This window comes from Amphiprion ocellaris, chromosome 4 (assembly GCF_022539595.1).
Source record: "Amphiprion ocellaris isolate individual 3 ecotype Okinawa chromosome 4, ASM2253959v1, whole genome shotgun sequence".
NCBI classification, from domain to species: Eukaryota; Metazoa; Chordata; class Actinopteri; family Pomacentridae; genus Amphiprion; species Amphiprion ocellaris.
The window spans coordinates 36,129,028-36,154,945 of NC_072769.1; the positions used below are offsets into that span (position 1 = coordinate 36,129,028).

The 25,918-nt window shown below is 37.0% G+C and overlaps 1 protein-coding gene across 9 annotated transcripts in view; it reads right to left on the reverse strand.

The window, feature by feature from the left end:
• Positions 1 to 25,918, reverse strand: part of LOC111562803 (VPS10 domain-containing receptor SorCS1) — a 228,199-nt gene that overhangs the window by 54,251 nt on the left and 148,030 nt on the right. For 7 of the 9 annotated variants that reach the window (XR_008601405.1, XR_008601406.1, XM_055009829.1 and 4 more), the window contains 5 exons: positions 20,394 to 20,552; positions 11,093 to 11,166; positions 7,509 to 7,573; positions 4,134 to 4,255; positions 3,853 to 3,942 (listed from right to left, as the gene is read on the reverse strand). Coding sequence is in view for 7 of the 9 variants with exons in the window: in XM_055009829.1 (XP_054865804.1) it covers positions 3,853 to 3,942; positions 4,134 to 4,255; positions 7,509 to 7,573; positions 11,093 to 11,166; positions 20,394 to 20,552 (510 nt within the window). In the remaining 2 variants the exon portion in view is untranslated. The remainder of the gene's footprint in view (positions 1 to 3,852; positions 3,943 to 4,133; positions 4,256 to 7,508; positions 7,574 to 11,092; positions 11,167 to 20,393; positions 20,553 to 25,918) is intronic. The other 2 variants (XM_055009831.1, XM_055009830.1) reach the window with 1 other exon arrangement.

Consider the following 25,918-nt stretch of genomic DNA (forward strand, 5'->3'; position numbering starts at 1 on the left):
CAAATGAAGTTACTTTTATTTTTGTTTATTTATTGTGGTGGTGGTAGTAGTAGTAGTAAACACAACATACAGACTTGTAATATGAGAAGATTTGTTACTCAGGAAGTATTGTGTTAATATCTAGTATTCCAATCCTTTACTTCAGCAAAAGTACCTGAGTATTTAATCTAGCCAAGTAAAGGGTTAGGGTCTTAACTGTAATATTTAAATTATTTTGGTAATTGTGGTGTCTTTAAAGTTAATATTTCCATTTGTTGGGCCTTTTTTTTACGTCAATCATATTTCTCTATTGAATAGACTTTTGGCTTCATATTGTGTAGTTGTTTAAAATGTGATATTTGAATGACTGGGGCTTGACTTTCACTTACACCTATTGATTGTTATGTTATTGACTGTAAGTGCAGAGTTGAACGAGGCGTCAGCATAAAATCAGGATCAATTTTATTTGACTAGACAATACAGCAAAGTAGAAAAACTGCATTAAGGAAAGTAAAACTCAACTGCATGAAAAATCACACTTCAGGAAAAGACCACAGCAGCAAAATGTAGTTGATCTATTGTAGTAAAAGTCCTGTTTTGGACCCTTTGACTGATATTTTATTAGATTATTAATGTTGAAGCGTCAGTGTGTGATTGGTTTGAACTACTTCATAACCAGTTTTATACTCAGGAAGAGAAGATGAATCTGAGGCTCCAAAGATGATTAATGAAAAAAACAAAGTGATGATACACAAATCAGTCTTTAGTTTTTCTCTCTAATCTTTGATTTTTACTGAGATGTTGGATTATTGGAACATTTACTAAAATTACTGAGACGTTTACAGAGAAAAATCACTGTCACAAAATCGCATCTTGTCAATGATTGCAGCAAACATTTGACCATTTCTAAAATATTTTGCAACCTTTTTTTTTTTTTTTTTAAATCTTTTTCCATTTTTAATTTAAAAAAAAAAAAGTTTAGTCTTTTTCTAAACCTTTCCACAGGTTTTGCAAAATCTCTGTCATTTCCTCTTTTTTTGCAAATGTTTTCTATTTTTTTCTAACTTTTTTCCCAACAATTTTTAATAGAAGTTTTTCCTTTCTAAATGTAAATTAGGCTATGCTAGTTTGTTCATTTTTGCTCTTTTTAAAAATCTTCACAGAATGTTTGTCCTTTTTTAAAAAAAAATGTTAATTCAACTTTTAGCAAAATGTTTTTACTTTGTTATACTTTTTGCCACATTTTTCTAAATATTATGCTTTTTTCTTTTTCTAAATATTGTTGACAATGCTTGCCTTTTCTCTACATTATTTTCCCAGTACTTAGACTATCTATCTTTTTAGTCAGGCTTTTGACTGATTTGATTTGATAGATTATATTTATTACTCTTCTAGGAACTATTATTTATTTATTTATTTGTCTATTTTCATTTATTATTTCACTTTTATGAATTTTGACTGTACTGTCCCCTACACTTATTTATCTCTATTTTATTAATATATATTTTAAATTAATTTATTTTTTATCTTATTTCATTTTAACTCATCTGTTTCCTTATCATTGCATTTCTATTTTTTTAATCTGCAAAACACTTTGTGTTACATTTAATTTGTATAATACATAATATAGAAGTAAAGTCTGATTTATTGGTTTAAACAAATCCAAGGTTTATATATATATATATATATATATATATATATATATATATATATATATATATATATACATATATATAATTTTTTTAAAATTCTATTTTAGATTGTATAAATATTGCTCTTTCCCTCCTGCTGGGTTTAATCATATTAAATAATCAGTCCTGTTGCATCCATATATCTGAATGTATTTGAACTAAGAGAATGGAGCATCATTAGCACGTTGTCGGCTTTTCGGGCAGAGATTATGCAGCCGAGCTGTTTGCTGTGAGCTTCATCTACCTCTGACTGTGCCAATAACACCTTGCAGAGAGCCAACAGCATCCAGGGCACTCAGGGCTTGATTGAATAAAACATGTGTAATTGTCAATGGGGACGTGACAAGCGAGGCCATGTGCACACGGAGCGGCTCGGAATAACAATTTAGGAAAACACTGTGAGACTCACTTTTGGCCTTGATTTGCCCATAAATAACAAAGAGAGTGTCGTGTCGAGCCGACGATGAAGTGAAACTTCAGCCCAGTCTGAGCTGGAACTACACAGAGACATGGCTTTAAAAGCAGAAAACTTCCACAAACTGAGGCACAAACCAGCTAAATATGAAAATTTATCATTTCTATTGTCGCGATTTAACGAGGATCATTTAATTATTATTTAACCGTCTGAAATCCTGGTGTTTATTTGCTCCAGTTACATTTTTTCTACACAATTTACCAACAATACATAAAATAAATGAAAAAAAAAATATATTTTTTTGCAAAAAGGTATTTCATAATTAATTTAATTTGTATTTATTTCTGTTTGTATATATCACAGTGACACTTTATTTTGTAATGCTGTTTTGTAAAATTTCTGTGTTGTTATTTTGGGTGGGGTTTTTTGCACAAGTTTGACTTGTTCACTTCAGTTTTTTATAAATGTTTATTAAGCTTGTAGTTTTTTAAGCAAAATGTTTTTTTTAATTTTATATTCTTGATGATTGTCTTTTTTGTACATAATTACTACAACATTGTTTTCACTTAAAAACATTTTTTGTGCCATTTGAAAATCTTTTAGCACATTTCTTTCCCCTTTGCTTTTCACTTCATTTTGTCGTGTTACTTTCTCATGACAAAAATACTTTAAATACTTTTAATACTTTAAAAGTCCATTTTGAAATGAAACATTTTGCCAAGTGTCCACAGGTGTTACCAATACTGGAACAAAATATGGTGTCTCTGCATGCTATAGGTATTTTACTACTTACATTTGTAGTTAGTTTTCATACTTGCCTTCTCTCTGCTTTATTTAACTTCCGAAGAGCCGAACTTCTGTTGGGCTTACATTTAAGATTCCTTCTAGTTATTTGCGATAAGGAGTAACCAATGAATATAATAGTCGGATAATATCTAATGTCTGATTTTTATATTTATTATATTTATATTATATTGTATTGTTGTTGTTTTTATTACTATAACTATTATTGTTATTATTATGAACAATACGCTCTTTGAAAAACAAAAATGATGTCCACATGTGGACGCCAGGTCTTAGGAGGATAAAAACAGCCTGCAGTTCAGTCAAAAAAAAATGGCAGTATTTTTGTCATGTGACCATTAACCGCAGCAGATTCAGTCATGACTTCATGGTTGCTGAGAATTTTAAGTTTTTAACACAAACTAGTTGGTATAAATGCTGGACTTTTGGAAATTTTTAAATGACACCTGTAGAATACAGTAATTTTGATGACATTATTGCTGGAAAGCTGTTTATATAGCTTCTTGCTCTGATAAATGTTCACAATTTGCCGATTTTTAAAAACTGCTGGTGGATTTTGGGGTTCTGAGAGGCCTTGTTGACACTAATATGCATGTTTTTCTATTTTAACCCTCAACCTTTGTTTCACAAAATATCCATGTACACGCGAGTGCATAAAAACAACTACAAGATTAAAACACGTAAACAGTTTTTAATAGATCACAAAAAAACTCATTCTAACTCTGTAATTATGCAAAATAAATGCTCTTCGTGTGCTATTTTTGATGAAATATTACAATTTTAAGATTAGACTTGGTTCGGTTTGGTTGAAAATGCCTCTGATAAAAGATGAAACTCTGGTGATTTTTAAATGATAGCATGCCTTTGGTATCTGCTGGCGTTTTTTTTTTTTTTTGGTTCAGAGAGTTAAACATGAGCATCTGTGCATGTACTCTAATTGTAATCAGGTGGTGTATTTGCTACCTTTGGCAGTGTGTACTTCGGCAGCTTCATGGGGGTGAAGACGTCTCTTTTAGCAGACACATAGTAGATTGTCCTCCCTGCCGTCGACACCTTAAGGTGATTCAGTGAAAACATTTCAGAGACATAAAAAACAGACAAAGACTTTTCACGCCATATAATGCCCCCACTAATAGCACCTCTCCAAGAATGACCTTGAAAAATTTCCCAGAAAACCTCCCCACCTGTTCCTCCCCCAACAAAGCTGTAATGTTTTTCACGGAGCAAACTGGACAATTACCTACCTGGACAAACACATACTCATCCTGCACCACCAGAGAATTGGGGTCAATGTAGCCGGGGAATGGTTTGCCCTTGTTGGCATCTGTGCAGTTCTGTAGCTTGCAGGTGACATAAAGTGCCTCTGCTTCCACACAAACACACACAAACACACACGTGTCAGGACATGGCATCGGTGATGGTATCAGACAATGAGGAGAGGCAGCCTTCACCCGGCCGCTCGGTGTCAATAAAGAGTCCCAGTGCCGCCAAAGACAGATGACCACAGAGGCCAATTGCTTTCTTTGCCTTCAATCGAGAGCCTGTCGCTGCACGTTAGCCTCGGCCAAATATGTGTCGGCATCCCGCACGAGCGCATGATCAATAGTGATGGTGTCTGGCTGTGTGACTCCAACATCTGCCACAACTGATGTTTGCTGCGTGTTTGTATGATTGGCTTTGCTCTAATGTGTCGGCCTCAAAGGGAGCGTTCTGACAGAAGCGTGGCACGACAGGGGAAATACTGAATTTATTCAAGTACTGAAGGGACAACAAACACAGACTGTATGTAAAGGGTGGACGTGGCTCATCTGTACATCCATTTTCCCCTCAGTAGCAGCAGATTATTCCAAACCTTTCCCCTCCTCAACAGCTCCTCCTGGGGGATCCTGAGGCCGGATGAGGAGTTCTGGGTCTATCCTGGGTCTCCTCCCAATTGGACATGCCCAAAAAACTCCTAAAGGAAGTGGCCCAGGAGGCTTCCTAATCGGCTGCTCGAACCACCTCAGCTGACTCCTTCAGAAGCAAAAGAGCAGCGACTTCACTCCGACTCTTCACACTATCTAACCCAAGGCCGAGACCAGCTGCCCAACTGAGAAAACCCATTCTAACCGCTCGTATCTCATTCTTTTGGTCACTACTCGTGCTCTAAAGAGTAATTAAGTACTCTAGCACTTAATTAAAGGCATGATAGCAAGACTAAATAAAAAAATAAAATCTTATTTAATGATTTAGATGAACGATTTAAGTTGCAAACATTATTTTGATGGATGGCGTTGACATAAAGGGAAATCAAGTACGATACGTTACTGAAAATAAAAATAAGCTAAAAAAAAAGACCAGAATAGAGAAAGTAATACTGCCAATAATTCTGAGGTAGTATTACATAATCATGCAAATTAATATAGCAATAGCTTAATACTGTGTGTACTTACAACTCAAATTTTCCACATTAGTTGATTTAAAACTCATTTCAAGTTGGGGTAACTTAACGAAATTGGCTTGATAACTTCATTTTTCTTCACACTGAATTACAAAGTTAAAAGTGAGGACCTGTAAGTAAGTTGGGAATATTTCTAATCATAATATTAGCATGAAAACCTTTAATTTATCTTTGTCAAACCTGTCACTGTTTAAAACCGATAGAGGTAGTCGGCAGAAGTGAGAAAGTTATTGGAGCAAAAGCATTTTTAAAATGGTTGTCTAATTTAGAACTCACAACTAGAGCAATTAAGTAACAACGCTTAAAAAATCCTTTTAAATAATGTGGAAAGACCAGTTGAACCAAATATTAAATAATTAGGTAATTCCTCTAATGCAATGTAGTTTGTTGGTTAAACATAATTCCTAAAGATTGACACAAATTGTCTTTTGTTTTTCCGTTGAGTCCAAACATTGGTTTTTAAAGTGCAGAGCTAATGATCATAGGTGAGGTTTGCCTACTTCTTTGCTTGGTTCTGATTGTATCAGAATTCTATGAGACTACTCACTTGATTTGTTGCTTCACTAAGCTTTTCCCTCATTTGTTTATGGTATCAATTGCTAGGTTGAAGTCTGTTCAATAAAGCATGATGTACATTTAGTAAATTATGGAGAAAATAGCTGATAAAGCAGCAAATGTTTTATCTTGTAGCTACTTTTCTCGGTCAGTTCCAGCTGTCACTCATCATACCTGGTTTCATGGTGATGGGCAAATTCCAAACTTGAGGCTTCAGATTGACAGACCACAAACTAGTGGTTGGTGTCATGGTGGCCACATCCATCTTTTTATGTACAGTTCATGGTAAAAACTTACACAAAGTCTTTAAGCAGGACTTCTGAAACTCAGAACACAATAGAATATTATGTTTATATTCTACCAGAAAAAAAGTTTTAATCATAAGCAAAAAGCAAACTAATGCACAACGTAACAGCGGCTACGTCCATCTTTTATATACAGTCTGTGGATTAAACTAGAAAATTGAAATATTAGTCATCCCTCTCTTCTCGTTTATTACTTTTCAACATTGAATCATGATTAATTTAATTTGGCCTTTGTGTCAAAAAACTAAGAAAAAAAAAATTCTTTCATGTCCAAGTGAAAACTGATTTCTACAATTCAAATAATTAAGAATACAAAATGCAAAATAAGTGAAAGGATCATATTTGAACCCAAATCATAGCATGTTCCTAAACCTAACCACACGCTTTAGGTGCATAAATTTAACCAAATTTCTGTTGTGAAAACGTCTTATTTTTCTAATCTTAACCACAAAGTTTTAGTACTTAAACTAAACGAGAAAGTGATAACTGAGAGTAACCAAAAACAAAAGTCAAGTTTAAGACATAATTTAGCTGAAACAAAATGTAATTTTGTAGAGACACGTTTGGTTTATTAAACAGTACATATAAAAACAAGCATCTTACTTGTAAGTTTTCCCCTTTTATTGCTTTTCAGCACTGGATTGTGATCAATTAGTTGTTTTGATTTTTTCCAGAATTTACAAAAAAGATTCTTTCGTGTCAAAATGAAAACAGATTTCTACAAAGTGATGTCAATTAAAAATATAACATGTAAAATAAGTTGTCTTCACCTACTCATAAGTCAGTATTTACTAGATGTACCTTTCAGCATTGAGCCTTTTCTGTAAATTCTTCTCAAAAAAGCCAAATTAAACAGATCATGATTCAATGTTGAAAAGGAAAAAAAGGGAAAACTTCCAAGGGCAGTGAAAACTTTAATGGATATTGCATAAGTTCCAAACACATCAAAGTTCCGTCTGCTTCCGTACGTATTTTGTTCTCTGAACATCCGACAAAGAAAATCAAGTGAAATACTACAAATCAGTCCCCAATATTCCTTCCCACAGTGTTCATTGTGATTCAGCAGGATCAGTGATATTTCTCTGCACCAACAAGAGCTAAATCACCTGCTTTTAAAAGCATTCTAATATATGCATTACTTTTCCCTCCATTGTCATTGTGTGTCCCCGGACTCGGCCATCGCTGCTGTCCCTTCATATTACCCTCCGGTGGGATCGTCCACACAAACTCCCCGTTCCCCTCTACTTTAGCACAAAGCTCACGATACAGTACAAAGACAGCAGAAAATGGAGCGCTGAACTCTGAATTCAATTACTCACGTCCTTCAGAGATGCTGGTTTCCAGGTGAATTAAGCCCGGCTCTTTGTCCAAACCCATTTTCGACCTGAAAGGCAGACAAATGTGTTTCAGGGAAACATCACTGCTGGTCTTTTTTGCCTGCAGACAGATGCCATCCGCAGAAACCGCCATGCGAACCTGCAAGACTGCAAATGCTGCAAATTCATAACAACGGAGAGGTTAAGTCAAATGCTATGACGGACGTGGTGAACATCAGGATTGCAGGTTTAAAGAAAAACAGGGCCTCGGGTTCACTTTGGGCCCCCGCAATGTCCTTTTCCCCCCAGAAACATGGAGGAAGATGTTTCCTGACATCATTAGCAAAGGAAAAGCCATTGATTTGCCGCTACAGTAGGGATGCCCGCAGACGGAATAGCATATAATCATTACGGCATTAAATATGTATTAAAAAGACTGGGGGATCAGAGGCAGCAGTGGAGGGGGGAGAATGGGGGAGGATGGGGGAGGCAGAATGTCGACAGGTAGCTGCACACACAAATGGAAATAAAGGGGAGTCAGTGAATGAGCAGCAGAGACCACCAGCGCCTCTAATCATTAGACTTATTGGTAGTTCTGGTGATTTCCCAGATGAAGCAGCACCGTGAATAGGATGGCCTACTTATCCTCAGCACATTTCCATTTCCACTGAATAATCCATTCAGGTGCTGAGAGCAGGGTGAGGCGAGAGAATAATAGATGGTTTCTTTAAACTTGTATGTTTCCAGCGCTTAGCGATAGAAGACCGATGTGGGCTTGACCGATTATTGCAGTTTTCCAGTGTTTTTTTGATCTGATTCCCCCAAAAAAGTTAACTGCAAAATGTGCAATCCGAGCCGAACAATACAGCATGAAAAATGCTCAAAAGTTCTCTTTTAATTAAACATGTAAAACATAAATAAAAGGAATTCAGCTAAATTTTGGGTTATTTTAAATTTTAAGACTAATGTTTATTTTCACTGCAAATATCATTTCTAAATATTGGTAATCAGTCTCCTCGATTACTAATGATTGCTAGTGATACTGGTCATAAAAAAAAAACATTTGTACAAGTATTTTTTCTTTTTGAGAACTTTTTTTGGTTAATTAACCCTCTGAACTCCTAAATTCCTCATTTTTCAGGTCTCCTTGAATCCTAATTATAGGTTTAAAAAACCTAATTGATTAAACTCTGCTGTGTCAGAGCATAAAAACAGAGCTTTGTCATGAGCTGTGACAAACATCCCACGTCAGCTCCAGATGTTTGTGCAGGGATCTCTAATATCATACATGCAAATGGCTGCTGCACTGAGCTCACGAACTGATTACGGTGGACTTTAGAGCTGTTTGCAGCCCAGCAGGTCGACCGAGTCTCAAATGAGCTTACAACTTCTCCTTTACATGTTGTTCAGCCGAATGTACAGCAGCCACGAGCAGACATGAGACTCATTACTACAGCTTCCTCCCAAAATAGAAGTGTGAGAGCTGCAGCACCAACCCTCCGGGGTCTGCTGGCTCCTTACTGGCCGACATTTCCTCTGCAGTTTGTCCAGGTAAAAGCTCGTTGCTAGTTACTGTACAGAGGCCAGACAGAACCTGTGTGGCTGCATAGTGAAGGGAAGAAGATCCAGAATTCTTGATCTTCATACAGTTTATTTTATCTGAAAGGGACAAAAACATGCATTATGTACTCCCAATATAGTGCACTCAAAATATCATTTCCACTGTTTTCTGGCACTATTTTCTAGTGTTAAGATGGATTTTATAGTATTAAGACACATTTTATAGTATCGAGATGTATTTTAAAATGTGTTTTTTCTAGAGGTAAGATGTATCTTATAGTGTTAAGACGTGTATGTATTTTATAATATCAAGATGTATTTTATAGTATTAAGATGTGTTTTATAGTGTTAAGATGTATTTTATGGAATTAAGAAGTATTTTTTTTTAGTATAAAGTCATATTGTAGTGTTAAGACATTTTATAGCATTAAGAAATATTTTTGCGTTAAGATATATTTTATATTATAAGATATTTTAGAGTATTATGATGCATTTTCTAGTATTAAGATGCATTTTTTACAATTAGATGTATTTTGTAATATTTAAAGGCATTTTATAGTATGAAGACATTTCATTGTGTTATGACATGTTTTACACTATTAAGACGTATTTTATAGTATTAAGACATATTTTATAGTATTAAGACAATTCATAGTATTAAGACATACTTTATAGTATTAAGATGTATTTAATTGTGTTCAACTGTGTTTTACAGTATTAAGCTGTATTTTCTAGTATTAAGACGTATTTGCTCATAAAGGGTGAAACAAGTACATTTTGAAGCGTCACTGCAGCTCAGATGAACGCTGTCGGTCACATAATGTAACTGTGTCGCCTCAGAGGACACATGAATAATAAAAATGTCAAAAACCTTTCTGCCTGCTACTTTGATGAGTGGCAGCGACGGTGTCGATCCAGGACACTTCCAGTGTCAAAACTGTTCATTGTCTGGTCTCACATGGGTTTTTCTGATAGTTGTCACGCAATTATTGTTTTCAAACAACATTGCAACAAGAAATATATCACTATGCATTGAAATCTGACAATCCTTACTTTTATTTTTACCTTTACGTCACCAGAGAGGACATATGTACTTCGTATAACTATAAACGAACTCTGTGTGGCGATGACATAACCTTCAAACTCAGATTAATCAGAATTAGAGCTGAATAAATAATCCATCCAATATCTATACACGCCTTATCATCTGTTGGGTTGTGGGGGGGCTGGAGTCTATCCCAGCTGACTCAGGGTGAAGGCAGGGCACACCCTGGACAGGTCACCAGTCTATCACAAGGCTACATATAGACAAATGTAGCCCAGTAGAAACAGAGCTTCATACTTTTATTATACTTTGATTAATATATCAGCATGTAGGGATGCTAAAACTGAAAATACACATGGTTACTATCAGTTTTGGGGTTTTTTTGCATTTTAGTTAGGATGATTGTTGTTGTACTATTCTGAGTGGAAACATCCCAGGAAGGCCAGGATGCAAACCGGGAATCTTCTAGCTACAAGGCAAAAGTGCTAACCACCACGCCACTGTGCAAAGATATCACCACGATTCTCTCACGATTGTTATTTTCGCCTGGGAAGGCAGAAAATCACACAGTGCATGGAGGCCTTTAAAGCGAGTTTGTACTGGAAAACAATCAAGCACACTCACATTGACACCTATGGACAATTTAGAATCATCAATTAACTTCAGCATATTTTTGGACTGTGGGAGGAAGCTGGAGAACCCGGTGAAATCCACACTGCACAGGGAGAACATGCAAACTCCATGCAGAAAGATCCCAGGCTCAAGCTGGGACACGAACCGGGGATCAACATTTCTACCCACCGAGCCTCCGACCTGAATAAATAATCGTTTCATGCCATTTCATCGTTCAACTTTTCATTCTTTCTTTTGAATAGCATTTTAAGCTATAAGAAATAAAGTTAGCATGACAACATTTAACAATGTTAACGTCGTTAGTCAGCTTTCTTGCTGATGTTTCGTTCAACAAACCGTCTGAACTCACCAGTAGAAGCGATTCGGGGCGACTCTCTCATGGACCAGCTGCCACCTTCGACCAAACTCCACCGAACTGTAGAGCTGCAGAGAAACAACCACACAAGAGGATTTATTCACATAGAGCAGGGATAAAATCCATCCTAACATCAAACGCCAGGTTTGCCCTTGAAATGATGAGCATTTGCACAGGACTTTTCTGTGGGTTTGTTTTCACACATTGATGTACTTAACACTCCAGTTTACAGGAGCCTTGTATCGACGAGTGGGAGACCACTTTACCACACACACATCGGAAGCCTGTAAATTAGATTAGAATTTACATAAGATTCTGCAGAGCAATAACATGGCTTAAGCACACTGAACAGCATTGTCTGGCCTCCCACAAAGGTTCTCTGCACACAGACAGGAACACAATGATCCCAAGTGAAGAATGAAGCTGAACAGACAGATGTGCAGGCTGAAGAAAAGCTGCAACAAGAAAGACGTGAAGAGAAGCCAAACCACAGCGGGAGGCTTCAGATTCAATGGATTTTATCACGACAAAAAGACAGAACAGAGAATACAAGTGATAATCTCTATGAAATGAAACCGACCGGCCATAAAAATAAAAAACCCTCAAGTCCTCTGACTCTGTTCCTGATTGTTCGACTGAGATTTCAGAGGTCAAACAATCAGCTGAACCCTGAAACCTGCTGGCTGGTTTCAAAGGCTTGTCTTTTTAAATAAAGTCACCAAAATGTAATCATTTACCAGAGCCGGTAAAAATGGAAAGAGTTTTGCTTTTCTGACCTGTAATGTGCTGCTGAGTCAAGAAAATTAACCAAATCAAAGCCCAAAATCAAGATATTTCATAAAAATCATTTTATTCTACATGTGTCACTGAAAACATTGCCATCAAACACCATTTATCAGAGCCAGAAACTGTACAAATGGAAAGGATTTTGCTTTTCTGACCTGTGACTGGCCGTTCAACACGAATGTTGGACAACTCTAAGACTAAAATCAAATGTTTCTTAAAAATGACTTTACACATCTCACTTAAAAATTTGACAAAATGACACCATTTGTCAGAGCCAGAAAATGCAAAAACAGAAACCATTTTACTTTTCTGACCCGTGATGTGCTATTCAGTCAGAGAACTCAACAACATCTGAGCATAAAATCAAGATATTTCATCAAAAATCACGTTTTTCTACATCGGCAAGACACCATTTATCATGGCCAGAAACTGTAAAAAAAGAGAAAATTATTGAAATTTCTATCAATCTCTGGAAAATACGTGTGTGGCTTCAGGAAAATTAACCAAATTTAAGCTTAAAATCATAACATTTCATCACAATCACCTTATCCTACATGTCCTTTAAAAATTGGTAAAAAATAAATCAATAACTCAAATCACATTTTGTAAAAAACAAACAATTCTGTGTTCATCAGTTCAACTTTGAAGCCATGATAGACTCAGTTGCAACCTACAGTCATCTGTCAAAAATTCTGAGAGTTTTCAGACTGAATTGCAGGCTGTGTTTTCTACGGGACAGAGTATGGAAACAAATTAATGTTGTAAATAGTTAAATATCTATATTATGTAGAGCCACGATTTATTTACAGCTTTTGTAAAACCCGTGGACATTGAAAAACATTGTACATGTTGATTTCAGCTTTTCTCTTCACTGTGGGTTAATTTTTCACTGCAATATAAAGTCCTGCACCTCAATGGAAACAGAACAAACATGAATAGAAGGAGAGAGAACTCAGAAACGTCTTCTCTGCAGCATGACACAGTTAGAACACCATAAACTATTTTAAAAAAACAGACAAAATTACATTTCTTTGATTTTATAATTTCCAGAAGTTGAAAAAAACTGAAATTAACATGTGCAACATTTTTGACCAAACAGATGTCAGCAATACTAAAATAAACTTTACATGTTACAGATATTTTACTATTTACGTTTTCAGTTTAGCTGAAAACTCGGTACATTTTTGTCATGTGGCTGTTGGTCACAGCTGAGTCAGTCATGTCACCCTGATGTGACAACAAGAGCAGAATGTTTTGTTATTTAAGGAATCTTGTTAAAGCTGTACATTTTTGGTGAATTTTTAAGTGAGACATGTAGAATAAAGGGATTTATATGAAATATCTTGATTCTGAGCTCAGATTTGGTTGATTTTCCTGACTAAGAGGCCAGTCACAGATCAGAAAAGTTTCTTTTTTTCATGTTTACAGTTTCTGGCTCTGATAAATAATACAATTTTGGTAAAATAAAAAAGACTACCTTCTGAAAGTGGCTGGAAGGTTTTGGGGTTCAGGTGAAACAGCGACCTCTGAAATGTCAGTAGCATAATCAGAGAAACTAATCCTGTGAACTTTTCTAAAATGTTTTTCTTATCCTTTCGGCATTTAAAAAAAAAAATGTTTTAACAGAATATAATAAATAACAATGGTTTCTTTTTGGTAATTTTGATGAAATATTGCAATTCTTACCTTAGATTTGTTCAGATTTTCTGATGAAACTGCACATCGCAAATAATTATTATTATTATTATTATTTTTTTTTTTAGAGTCTCTGTCTCTGATAAATGGTGTATTTTTTAAGGACAAAAAGCTTCTCAAACCCACTGGAAGGTTTTGTAGGTTCAGAGAGTTAAGTTCAGATTGAAATCATATTTTAAAAAAAAATCTAATTAACTCTTTGAATTTTGCTATTTTTCCTTTATGTTCTGCTTCTGTTGCTCAGTAAATCAACAACCTTGACGGACTGATTCGTCTTTTTGTCCCCAAACTCGTGTTTATTCTCTGACGAAGCACAAAGACAAATCCGTTTACTCTGCAGCTTACAGCTGGAATTTAATGAGGCAGAAAACTTATTTCAGCATTTGGGGATGGGCTTTTTCCATTTGAAGCATGAGCGGCCATGCGTGACGTGTAAACAATCATTTATTAGCCGGATAACAAAAATGTGACTCTGTTTGTTTCTATTAATTCATTTTCTAATTGCATTTATTCGTTCTATTCCAGAAGGATGGAGTTTCCACAAACAGATTATTACTGCTGTCGGCTCTAAACTCTCCAGAAGACAAGATTTCTTACATAGTATCTGACGTCTGTGTATGTTTGTTTTTTTTTCTAGATCCCAGAACGTTTCTTCTTAAAGGCAGATGATAATCTCTAAAGATTTGTAATAATGTTGTTTTTGACACATTTGTTCAATGGAGAACACGGAGAACATCCCTTCTTTTGATTTACCATTATGGAACACTGTGGTAACGTTTTATGGAACAATGTTCTAAAATGTGTTACGTCAACAACGTGAAAAATATTGCAGGCAAAAGGTTCCAAAATAAACAAATAAATAAAAATAAATAAATAAAAATGCATTGTTATTTTACAGGATTTCCCAGTGTTCTTTCCATTATTTGAAATAAGATTTTTGTATATTAAGAACTGAAAAATTATAAAATTACAGATAAAATCTAGTAAAATTACAGAAAGAAAATATTAAGCTACATGCTGACTGTATTTATAACAAAGAAACAAACGAACAAAAACAGGGCAAAACTGTAAATAATGGTAACATCAAAAATCAGTATTTTTACAAAGTCCAATTTTTAAAAATAATGCCACTATTTTTATTGTATTTAATTTTTTTTATATATATATATATATATATATATATATATATATATATATATATATATATATATATATATACAAATATTTTCTATTATTTGAAAGACAAAATATGTACATCAGTTGAAAATACATAAAACTACAGATAAAATCTAATAACATTACAGAAAGAAAGTAGAATTTACATGCTCACTATAAATAAAAATAAAATTTTAAAAAATCACAGCAAAACTGTAAGCGTCTACATTAAAAAATATTCCTCTTTTACAATGTGTGACAATAAAGCGACACTGTTTCACTGCATATAAATCCACTGAAGAACTGACCAGATATTTACTGTTAAAACACAAATCATCTAAAGACTCATCATACAGCTGTAAAACACAGTGACTTAATGCCATCTTAGCGTTAAATAAAACACACCTGCTGGCTTGATGCTCACTGAGCATGTGCAGACTATATATTCAGAGTGACTGCTGCACCTGCTATGTGTATATTCTCATGTCGAATGGTGAAAAGACGAACTGCACGAGTGATAAGATTTCCACGACATCTGAGCCAAGCTGTGCTAAGCAGATGCAAGCAAAGAAAAAAGAGGGAGGAGGGGGCAGGAAATCACTTTGACTAATTACCCTCCTACAGCAAGTTAGTATGAAGCCAAGCGAGTGACAGTGAAGCTGGGGGGGAGGTAAGGGGGATGGAGGTGGTGGAGTAGGGGCTCAGTGCCTCCTTTCCAACCTCCAAAAGGTCTCTCAATCAACAAATGCAGCAGTAGTGCCAGAATGGAGGCGAGGAAACTGAAAGAGAAGCACTTTTGGGGTGGAGACGATGCTGGGTGAGGAGTAAAAACAAGAGAGGAGGCGGGTTGAGGGATGCAACTAATCCAAATAATGTTGAGGAAAAATTCCCAGACATAACAAAACTAACATACTCTTAATAATGTATACAGTACGGAGAATAAATGCACATAATTGCAATGAGAGGAACATCTCAGTGAGTTGCTCCATGTCTACGACACGATACAATATGAAAAGAAGATGAACAGATGATTGATATCCAAGTGAATGATAACCTAATCTAATTAACTTTCCTTTGACACAGCACAAATACAGTTAACAAACTATTCAACACTGGTCCCATGAAAATGTCAAAAAAACTTGTGGAGGATTTAAAACTTTCATAAAGAAGGCAGCACACAATGCCGACAAAAAGCTTTCCTCCAGGATTTCTCTATACTTTGTTGGATTCATTTTACCTTCTGCCTTTATAAGCCTTCAAGAGCCTGCTGCCGAGAAACATCCCCACATCATGATGCTGCCACCACCATGCTTTACATCATGTTGCTGCCACCACCTTGTTTCACATCATGATGCTGCCACCACCTTGTTTCACATCATGATGCTGCCACCACCGTGCTTCACATCATGATGATGCCACCACTGTGCTTCACATCACAATGCTGCCACCACTGTGCTTCACATCACAATGCTGCCACCACCATGCTTCACATCATGTTGCTGCCACCACCATGCTTCACATCATGTTGCTGCCACCACCGTGTTTCACATCATGATGCTGCCACCACCGTGCTTCACATCATGATGATGCCACCACTGTGCTTCACATCACAATGCTGCCACCACTGTGCTTCACATCACAATGCTGCCACCACCATGCTTCACATCATGTTGCTGCCACCACCTTGTTTCACATCATGATGCTGCCACCACCGTGCTTCACATCATGATGATGCCACCACTGTGCTTCACATCACAATGCTGCCACCACTGTGCTTCACATCACAATGCTGCCACCACCATGCTTCACATCATGTTGCTGCCACCACCGTGTTTCACATCATGATGCTGCCACCACTGTGCTTCACATCATGATGCTGCCACCACCGTGTTTCACATCATGATGCTGCCACCACTGTGCTTCACATCATGATGCTGCCACCACTGTGCTTCACATCATGATGCTGCCACCACTGTGCTTCACATCATGATGCTGCCACCACCGTGCTTTACATCACGATGCTGCCACCACCGTGTTTCACATCATGATGCTGCCACCACTGTGCTTCACATCATGATGCTGCCACCACTGTGCTTCACATCATGATGCTGCCACCACCGTGCTTTACATCACGATGCTGCCACCACCGTGTTTCACATCATGATGCTGCCACCACTGTGCTTCACATCATGATGCTGCCACCACTGTGCTTCACATCATGATGCTGCCACCACCGTGCTTTACATCACGATGCTGCCACCACCGTGTTTCACATCATGATGCTGCCACCACTGTGCTTCACATCATGATGCTGCCACCACTGTGCTTCACATCATGATGCTGCCACCACCGTGCTTTACATCACGATGCTGCCACCACCGTGCTTCACATCATGATGCTGCCACCACCGTGCTTTACATCACGATGCTGCCACCACCGTGCTTCACATCACGATGCTGCCACCACCGTGCTTTACATCACGATGCTGCCACCACCGTGCTTCACATCACAATGCTGCCAGTGCCATGCTTCACAGCATGGTGCTTGATGATTTCAACAGTGGTTTTCATAGCATGAATATCATATTATATCAGCATGTATGAAAGGTGGATGGTTAAACAAATTATAGCAAATGAAAGGTCTCATTTCTACCTACATTCTGTTTTGAAAATGTGAAAGCAGCAAGGAACACCCAGAATCAACTTGGAAATTGGAGGATTTAGGGTGTTATGTTATGATTAATTGCCTTAATTTACAATTCTTGTGAACTACATAAACACTTTTACCTCTTTAGGTCCTTAAAAATATTAAAATTAAGCAACGACAGATTAGTTTTTCTGGTGCAATGTTACAAAGGGCCAAATTATGTGTTTTTTTCGCTTACAAGAGGAGAAACATTGAAATAAGCACATTATTGTTAATAATTAAGGTGTATTTATGTAAATGCAATGTATTTAACCACTGCACACTTACCACTATCAGTCTCCTAATATATTCTCTAAATATGCAGAATAAAGTAGCATACATAGTATCGATAGACTACATTAAGTTGGTTATTTCAGGGATTTCTGGAGAGTACTGCCCTCGTTTTAGCCTGTCAGCTACATGCAGGCGGTGATCCTCCCCCAGCATCCCTCCTCCAGTGAGTGTAGGTGGCTAAGGTTAGCTTCAGGCCACAGTTTCTGCATCCTCACATGAAGCCGGATGGAAAAGTGTCACCTGAGATCACGAACATGAAGCATCGAATGCTTTGCTTTCGTCGTGTTGAAAGGAATGCTGGGTTTCAGGACAGTGTCCAGCAATTAAGACTGTTTTTAATAACTGTAACATTTTGAGTTTTTTTTTATGATTGAATGATGAATGATGAAGACACTTCTGAGTTCTCTCTTCTTCTTCATGGTTCTGTTTCCATAGAGGTGCAGGGCTTTATATTGCAGTGAAAAATGAGCCCACATTGAAGAAAAAAATGCGACAGCAGCATAAAAAACGCACTGTACCTGCTGCTTGGAGTTCAGTATGCTAATATAAATCAAACAATAAGGTACCAAGATGAACAATCTGACCAAAAATCTGATGCTGTATAAACATTTTTACACTGTAAAAATAAAAGACTTTTTTTATTCACAAAGACTTAGTGTGTTTGGTGCCATAAAAGCTTTGACACGTGGCTTTAAATGAGTTTTTTTGAATAGAGAAAATATGTTAACATTCAGTGTTTCTCATCAAAACATGAAGGCTCAGATTCCCAGACATGGATTATGTCTGCTCTCAGACTAGAAACATTATTTTTTTTTTTTTTTTACCAGAGAGATTTATTGAATTTTTCTTTCAGTCTGTGTCTGGGAAGCTGACCGAGTGTGTGTGAATCGTTGAAGCTCAGCAAAGAGATGATTATTTAAATCAAATTAAGACATTGTTCCATTGTGCTGCAAGTATTAAAACCCTACATGTGACCAAAACTGGTTGGTGTTTGTGGCTTTGTGTGTGAGTTGTGGTGAAATATTTGTATTTTTGATCTGCAGTGCAGTTGAAGCAGCTGACTTGTTAGCAGCTAAGATGCTTAAGAGATTTAAAGGAATTTCTGCCCCAAAAGTTCTCAGTGTGGAGCTTCAGGATTTCAAAGGGGTTCTGGATTACTGGTCGGCTGCATTTTAACTCCTGACTCAGTTATCAATGAACACAGTTCTTTATAAAGCCGACAGACTGTGTTTGGAAGCTCAGCTCCACTATTCCTATTGTATGTAAAGTTTTCAGAAGGGAGATCAGAATTATAGCATACTAAGTATTAGATGCACCATATTAGTGCAAAATGAAAGCAGTATAATTGTATTATTTTGCAAAAAATTTAGTTAGAAAAAGTGGGGCTTGCCTTCAAGAAATAAACAATTGCATTTTAGCATCAGACATAGTCTTTAAATGAAGACTTTTCAACTTTTACACATTTATAATTTAACTTGTAGGTTCTAATAGAGTATGTTTACATGTTTTGTTGTTTTTATATTATCATGTCCATTGAGATCTTTTGTAAAATGAAGGTCGAGGGTGAAGATATCCTTCCAGAAAAAGAGCCATATTAGTGTTGGTAGGGCTTCTCGGAACCTCAAAATCCACCGGCATGTTCCAAATACATTTTGGATTGTTTTTTTAAATTGATATCAAATAATATCAACAGATATACAGATTCCAGCAAAGTTTGGACCAAAATTAACCAAATCGAAGCTTAAAATTGTGATATTTCATCAAAATCACATTTAGAAATTGACCAAACATAAATCATTTGCTCTAACAAGGTTCTGTAAAAAACAAAAAATTCTGCACTCCACATTGCAACTGTGAAGCCACGACTGACTCAGCTGCAACTAACAGTCACTTAGTAAAAATTCAGGGACTTTTTGGCTGAACTGCAGACTGTGTTTACTGTACAGAGCAGATAGGAGTTAAATTAAACTTTTCAATTACTTATTGATTTATGGTTGTGCTGTTTTCTATGGAGGTGCAGGACTTTATATTGCAGTCAAAAATGAGCCCCACAGTCAGTAGAAATGTGACAGGAGAAAAAAAAAAAAAAAAAAACAACAAACCACTCAGAAACTCAACAGGAGAAATGTTTTCAGTTATCTTCTCCTTGTATTAAAGTTATCTTTATAAAACTTTCCTAACAGGATGAGTGTCAGAGTGTTCCGTCTCTGTAAGGAGATGTTAAAAATGTTGTCTTATAATCAGGAGTCTACACTTGGGCTATAATAAAATTATAGGAATAAGGAGTCTAAATTCTGTCCCAAACTCTTATTTCATTCTTTAAAAGCTTCAAAGAACATATAAGATATTAAATGGAAATTATTACCACAAAATCTCAATAGTTTCAAGTTAACTTTGACTTAAAACATCACATTTCGATCCCTTTCTTCTTCTGCTGGTGAAAATGCACCTGTGCCACTGAACTACCTGAATTTAACTAACCTGCCTCACCCACCTTCTCTTCCTGAGTGAACGTTGTGAACTCTGACTGTTTCTTTGAACAGAACTCTTGTGTAACAGGATCTCGTGTTTATCCGTGTTGCTTCGAGGCTCTTTGTTGCTTCTCTGACTTAACGCTCAGCTCCCTTTGATACCTTTTTGAACAACCCAACGCTAAACTCAGTGCTGGCTGTTCTCTCACCTTCTGCTCGTGGCTGTAGGCCAGGATCCAGTCCTCCTGCTCGGGGTGAAAGAGCAGGCTGAGGATGTAGAAGTTCAGCCGGTACTTCTGGTAGGTGGCGCCTTCATCGGAGCTAATCAGGAGGCTGTTCTCCACCTCGGGGTCAGTCAGCAGCATGATCTGAGGGCGACAAGAGGTCGGATTAGGGACAACGCAGGCAGCTTTAAACACAATGAACAAGAGAGAAAAATTTCATTCAAAAATGCTCTGCAGTAACATTGAGGAAGTAAAAAAGGGCAACAAAAGCAGATCTTTTTCACTTTGCGATTCTACAAACCAGCTGAGGGGTCAAAACAGCATGTTGCCTTTGAAAAATCACCAAAATTACATCATTTATCAAAGCTAGGATCCAGAGTCCTTGAACTAATCATCTGTGCCATGATTTTCCATCAGGAATCTATTAAAGTCTAAGCTTAAAATTACTTTTTTCTACATGTCTCATTCAAAAATTCACCGCAATAACGTTGACTAAGTAAAAAATTGCTAAAAACAAAATAGCAGTTCTTTATCACTTTGCCATTCTACAAACCAGCTGGGAGGTAAGAAAAGCAAATTATCTTTAAATGTCCTGGAACTAATCATCTGTGACGTGATTTTCCATTGGGAAAATGAAGCAAATCTAAGCTTAAAATAATTTTACACTACATGTCTCATTAAAAATTGTCTAAAAATAAACAGTTTGAACCAGATTCTGTAAATAAAAAACTCTAAATTTTGCGTTCCTCAGCATTACTGTGAAGCCACAAGTAACCAAAATGATCATGAAAGGAAAATAAAAGTTAAAAGAGGAAGCTGTTGGAAGATACATTCAGCATGGTGACACATCTTTTTACGGCTGCTGGGCAAAGTAGAGAGCAAAACCAAGTTTGTAGATGCTGTAAAAAATGTAAATAGCTGAATACCTAGAATATGTGGACAAAATATGACGAAGAGACACAAAATGACATAAAGAGACAAAAGAAGAAAAACAAAAAAAAAACCTGCACAAACAAGGTATAAAATGACAGAATTGAGAGACAAAATGACAAAAAATGAGACAACACAACACAAATGACAAAAAAATGAGACAAAATGACAGAAAGAGGACAAAACAGGCCCCCAGAAAATACAAAACTGCAAAAATGAGACAAAACTGACAGGCAAGACACAAAACGAAGAGTAAAAGAGAGACTGAGATGAAAATAAAACATATTGGATCAATAAAATAAAAGCAGCATGGATCAAAAACAGTAAATAGAGGAGCAAGTTGTTGGAAGATACATTCAGCACAGTGAAACATCTTTCTACAGCTGATGAGTAGAGTAGAGAGAAAAACTGAGTTTGTGGAGGCTGTAAAAATGTAAATATCTCTGGCATGTGGCATTTATTCCAGTGTTGGTAACATCTGAGGACACTTCGAAAATGTTGTACATGCTGATTCCTTTTTGTTTTTTCATTGTTAGTAAAATTAGTAATCAAAAAGGCTTTTAACACAATGAACAAAAGAGAAAAACTGCATTTTTTATGGCCTGCACACACAACCAAACAGAAAATCTGGCAAACAGGCAATACAGTGCAGAAATGTCTAAATGAATAAATAAAGGCCATTTTGTCTTTCATTGTGCTGAATTTCTCCTCATCTTTTGTCATTTCAGAGGCGTATTATTAGCACTGCGGCTGCAGATTAGCTTGTTAGAATCTTGTCCTCCTCAGTCAGTTTTTCACTGATAATCCCATATCTCAAATAATAATTTGTATCACTTAGCCTTGATGATATAATCAGTGATACATCTTGCAGCAAATGGGAGAAGTGAAACTGATTCACATTTCTGCTGTTTGTCTCTCTCTTCATTCTCTTTTTGCTCAGTCAGGCCTTGAAAGCTCTGATTTCCCCAGAGCTTGTCTTTTCTTAGAGGTCCAAAAGTTTTTTAGTTATTTTTTTTCCTAAACTCTGGTACAGAAAAAACACACAAAAAGTAAATCCCAGGATAATATCAGATGCAAATATGATTGAACCAGTAGAGCTCGACACACAGAGGCGCTCTCATCATTAAAGAAGTGCTCTAGAGGACGTTACTGCATGAGGCTGAATGAAACTGAATGCATGTGTGCACACTATAAGTGGAAAATACTCCTTCCTGTTAAATATCACACACACCGACTGTACTATACTGTAAATGTTTAGCACTCAGCTCATAATAGACAAAATGCCACATCAGCATCCCCTGTTTTTCACTCAAGGGTTTAATTTCCACTGTTGCTGGGGGAGAAGCTGTTCTCGAAACACACTATTTCATACGGTTGCCTTCAGTTGATGCTGTCGGCTCAAAGCAATAAGTTGGTGGTGCATCAGGTGGTGCAAAGAGTTACAACTTGTTTTGCTTCTCAGGCTGAAGAACATGGTGTGTGTAATAGTTTAAATACCAGACAGTTTTTATCTCTATTATCTAAGGAAAAACCATAAACTAAGTAATAGACAGTATTTGTCAGAAAATATCAGGATTTTTTTGAGGAAACTTGGTTATTTTAAATAGAGCGAGTGCACACTGAAACTGGGTTGAACAGAGATGTTTTCTCTACAAATTGCCAAAAATTACGTCATTTCTAAGTATCAGAAACCGTGAAAACAAACAAAAACATCATCACATTTTCAACTGTCTTTGAAGCAATCATCTGTGATACTCTGTCAGAAAAATGAACAAAATCCAATCTTAAAATCTTGATATTTCATCAAAATGGCTTTCATTCCACATGTCTCATTTAAAAATTTGCCAGAAATAAACCATTCGATCAAATTGAATTATGTAAAGAAACTAAAATTTCTGATCTCTGTGGAATAACTGGAAAGTCATTGGTGACTCAGCTGTAACCAACAGTCCCATGACAAAAATGAAAGCAAGTAAATTAAGTAACATCTGCGTCACTCCCATGGCTGGTTCAGAGATCGCCAAAAAACCACCAAAATCACAAAAACAAAATGTTCATTTGACCACTGTTGCTCAGTTTATCAAAGTACTTGGCAGATACAAATGAGTGATCTTAACCCTCCTGTTGTCCTTATTTACAGGCACCAAAAAATATTGTTTCCTTGTCTGAAAAAAATCCCAAAATTCTGCAAGAAAATTCCCCAAATTTCTGAAAATTTGCAAATCCTTCAGGAAGAAAATTCCAATAATTCCTTAAAAGTTTCCCTTCAAAGTCTTATTTTTTAAAAAATCCTTTGATGTGAAACTATGGTTTTCTGTCAGTTACAGGTGCCTGCCACTTGATTAAAGTTATTGTTTAAGTAAAGTTCCTGTGTCACACACAGGAGCTCATGTCCGGCTCAGAGTTATAATAATAATAATAATAAATTTTATTTATAAAGCGCTTTTCCAAAAACTCAAAGACGCTGTACATAAAATACAATAAGATAAAACAAAACTGTTAATTAAAATCAATAGATAGTAAAACAAGTTCAAGATAAAATACAGAATCACTTAAGGAAAGCAGATCTAAAAAGGTGAGTCTTTAAAAGGGATTTAAATGTGGTGAGGTTGGTGCAGTCACGGAGGGCATGGGGGAGTGAGTTCCAGAGTGTGGGGGCGGCAATGGCGAAGGCTCTGTCCCCCCAATGTCGCCGGCTGGTCCTGTGCGGGATGGAAAGGAGGTTTGTGTGGGAGGAGCGGAGATTCCTGGGGGGGGTGTAGGGGAGGAGCAAATCGGTAAGGTAAGAGGGGGCAAGATTATGGATGGACTTGAAGGTGAGGAGAAGCAGTTTGTACTGGATGCGGTGTGAAATGGGGAGCCAATGGAGGTTCTGCAGGACGGGGGTGATATGGTCGTGAGAACAGGTTCGGGTGAGGAGTCGGGCAGCAGAGTTTTGAATGAGTTGAAGTTTATTGAGAACTTTGGAGGTGGAGCCGAAGAGAATGCTATTGCAGTAGTCAAGGCGGGAAGTGACGAAGGCATGAATGAAGAGTTCTCCTCATAAAAAAAAACAAACCAAAACAAAACAAAAAAACACATCCTAAATCAATAAATTCATGTGACCACACCACCACAGTTTTTCAAGGTGCATAATGGGTACAAATAAGTGGTTTTAAACCTTGGAAAAATTACTTTAGCATATGTTTCTATACAAAAAAAGTACTCTTTATTTGTGAGTTTTTTATGTGAAATTGTGGCTTTAAGCCCGCTACAGGTGCTGGAGGTGTTGCTAGGGCTACGTTCCCAACAGGTCGATGAACGTTTAAGTAAATTCTCTTCGGCTCATGTCTTGCTTCAGACTGGGCCTTTAGCATGACAACCTGCATGTGCACATTACGGCGTCAGTCAGCAGAGAGAAGCAAAAATACTCGCTGCTCTCACAGTCGATATCCCTCCCAGCGTGGCACCGAGCGCCACAGTGTTCCTGGTCGTTCATGCCGATGAGTCATTTGTCAGCAGCGGCGGTGGGCAGAACCACTAAAACCAGTTCATCAATCACTGGAGGCAGATAGAACGCCACATACGTGGGCCACACACTGACTGATCCCATGAAACGCACTCAACAACGAAACCCCAAACAAATGCTTTTTTCTACAGTGCAGCACGAAGACCAGAGAACTTTATAATTGGCTGCTGTGTTTGGAAAGAATGAGGGATTACAGCAGCGCTAACATGCTAACAGAAATGTTTCCCACATCATAATACAGAGATCAACATGCCCCGTAGAGATGTGAAAATACAGTATGGAAATGACTCCAGCTGTGATGCATGGCTTTGTTTTTGGTTTGCTCCTTTTTTTATATAGAGAAAAAAACTTCTTTAACCTTTTCAAACATAAGCAAATAATGGATAAGGCTGTGAGACAGATGCCACAACAGAGACAGGATTCCAGCGTTATTCACTTGCAGAAAATGATGGTGTGAAAACATGGAGGCTTCGGCTTGTTTGCATTCTGCAGCCAGTTTCTCCCCTCAGTCGCTCCATATGCAGCTTTTCCAGCATGCAAAACAGGCTCAGAATAAAACTTGTGCATGTTGATGTTTACATGAGTTCCCATAAATTAATTTTGTGCAGGTTTCTCCTCCCGCTCCCACACAGCGAGCTAATACAAACACATGACCGGCCTGAATACAAATACAGGATTCCACCGTCTCATAAAACAAATGAAAAAACTAGAAATCAGAGGGAAAAAATGCAGTTCATAAATTTCAAATAAAGCAAAGGGAAGCTGGACAGATGGAGAAATGTCACATCGTGCATCGTGCTGAATGACTGACTCCGGTCAGATCTCAGAGACGCTCGTTCTCAGCAGCTCATTTTAACAGGAGCTCAGCTGGTCGATATTTTTAATAAAAACTAAGGCTGACGTGGTTCAGAGGCAAACCTACGATACATCCACTGCGCTTATTAGCCATTCTTAGCTGATTGGTTGGGTTTTACAGCAACTCGGGCTGTTTGCTTTCATTGTAAACCATTTTCCAGCAACAGGAAGCAGCTTTTACAACAAAATTTCCTGCCTATACACTCTAAAAAGTCAT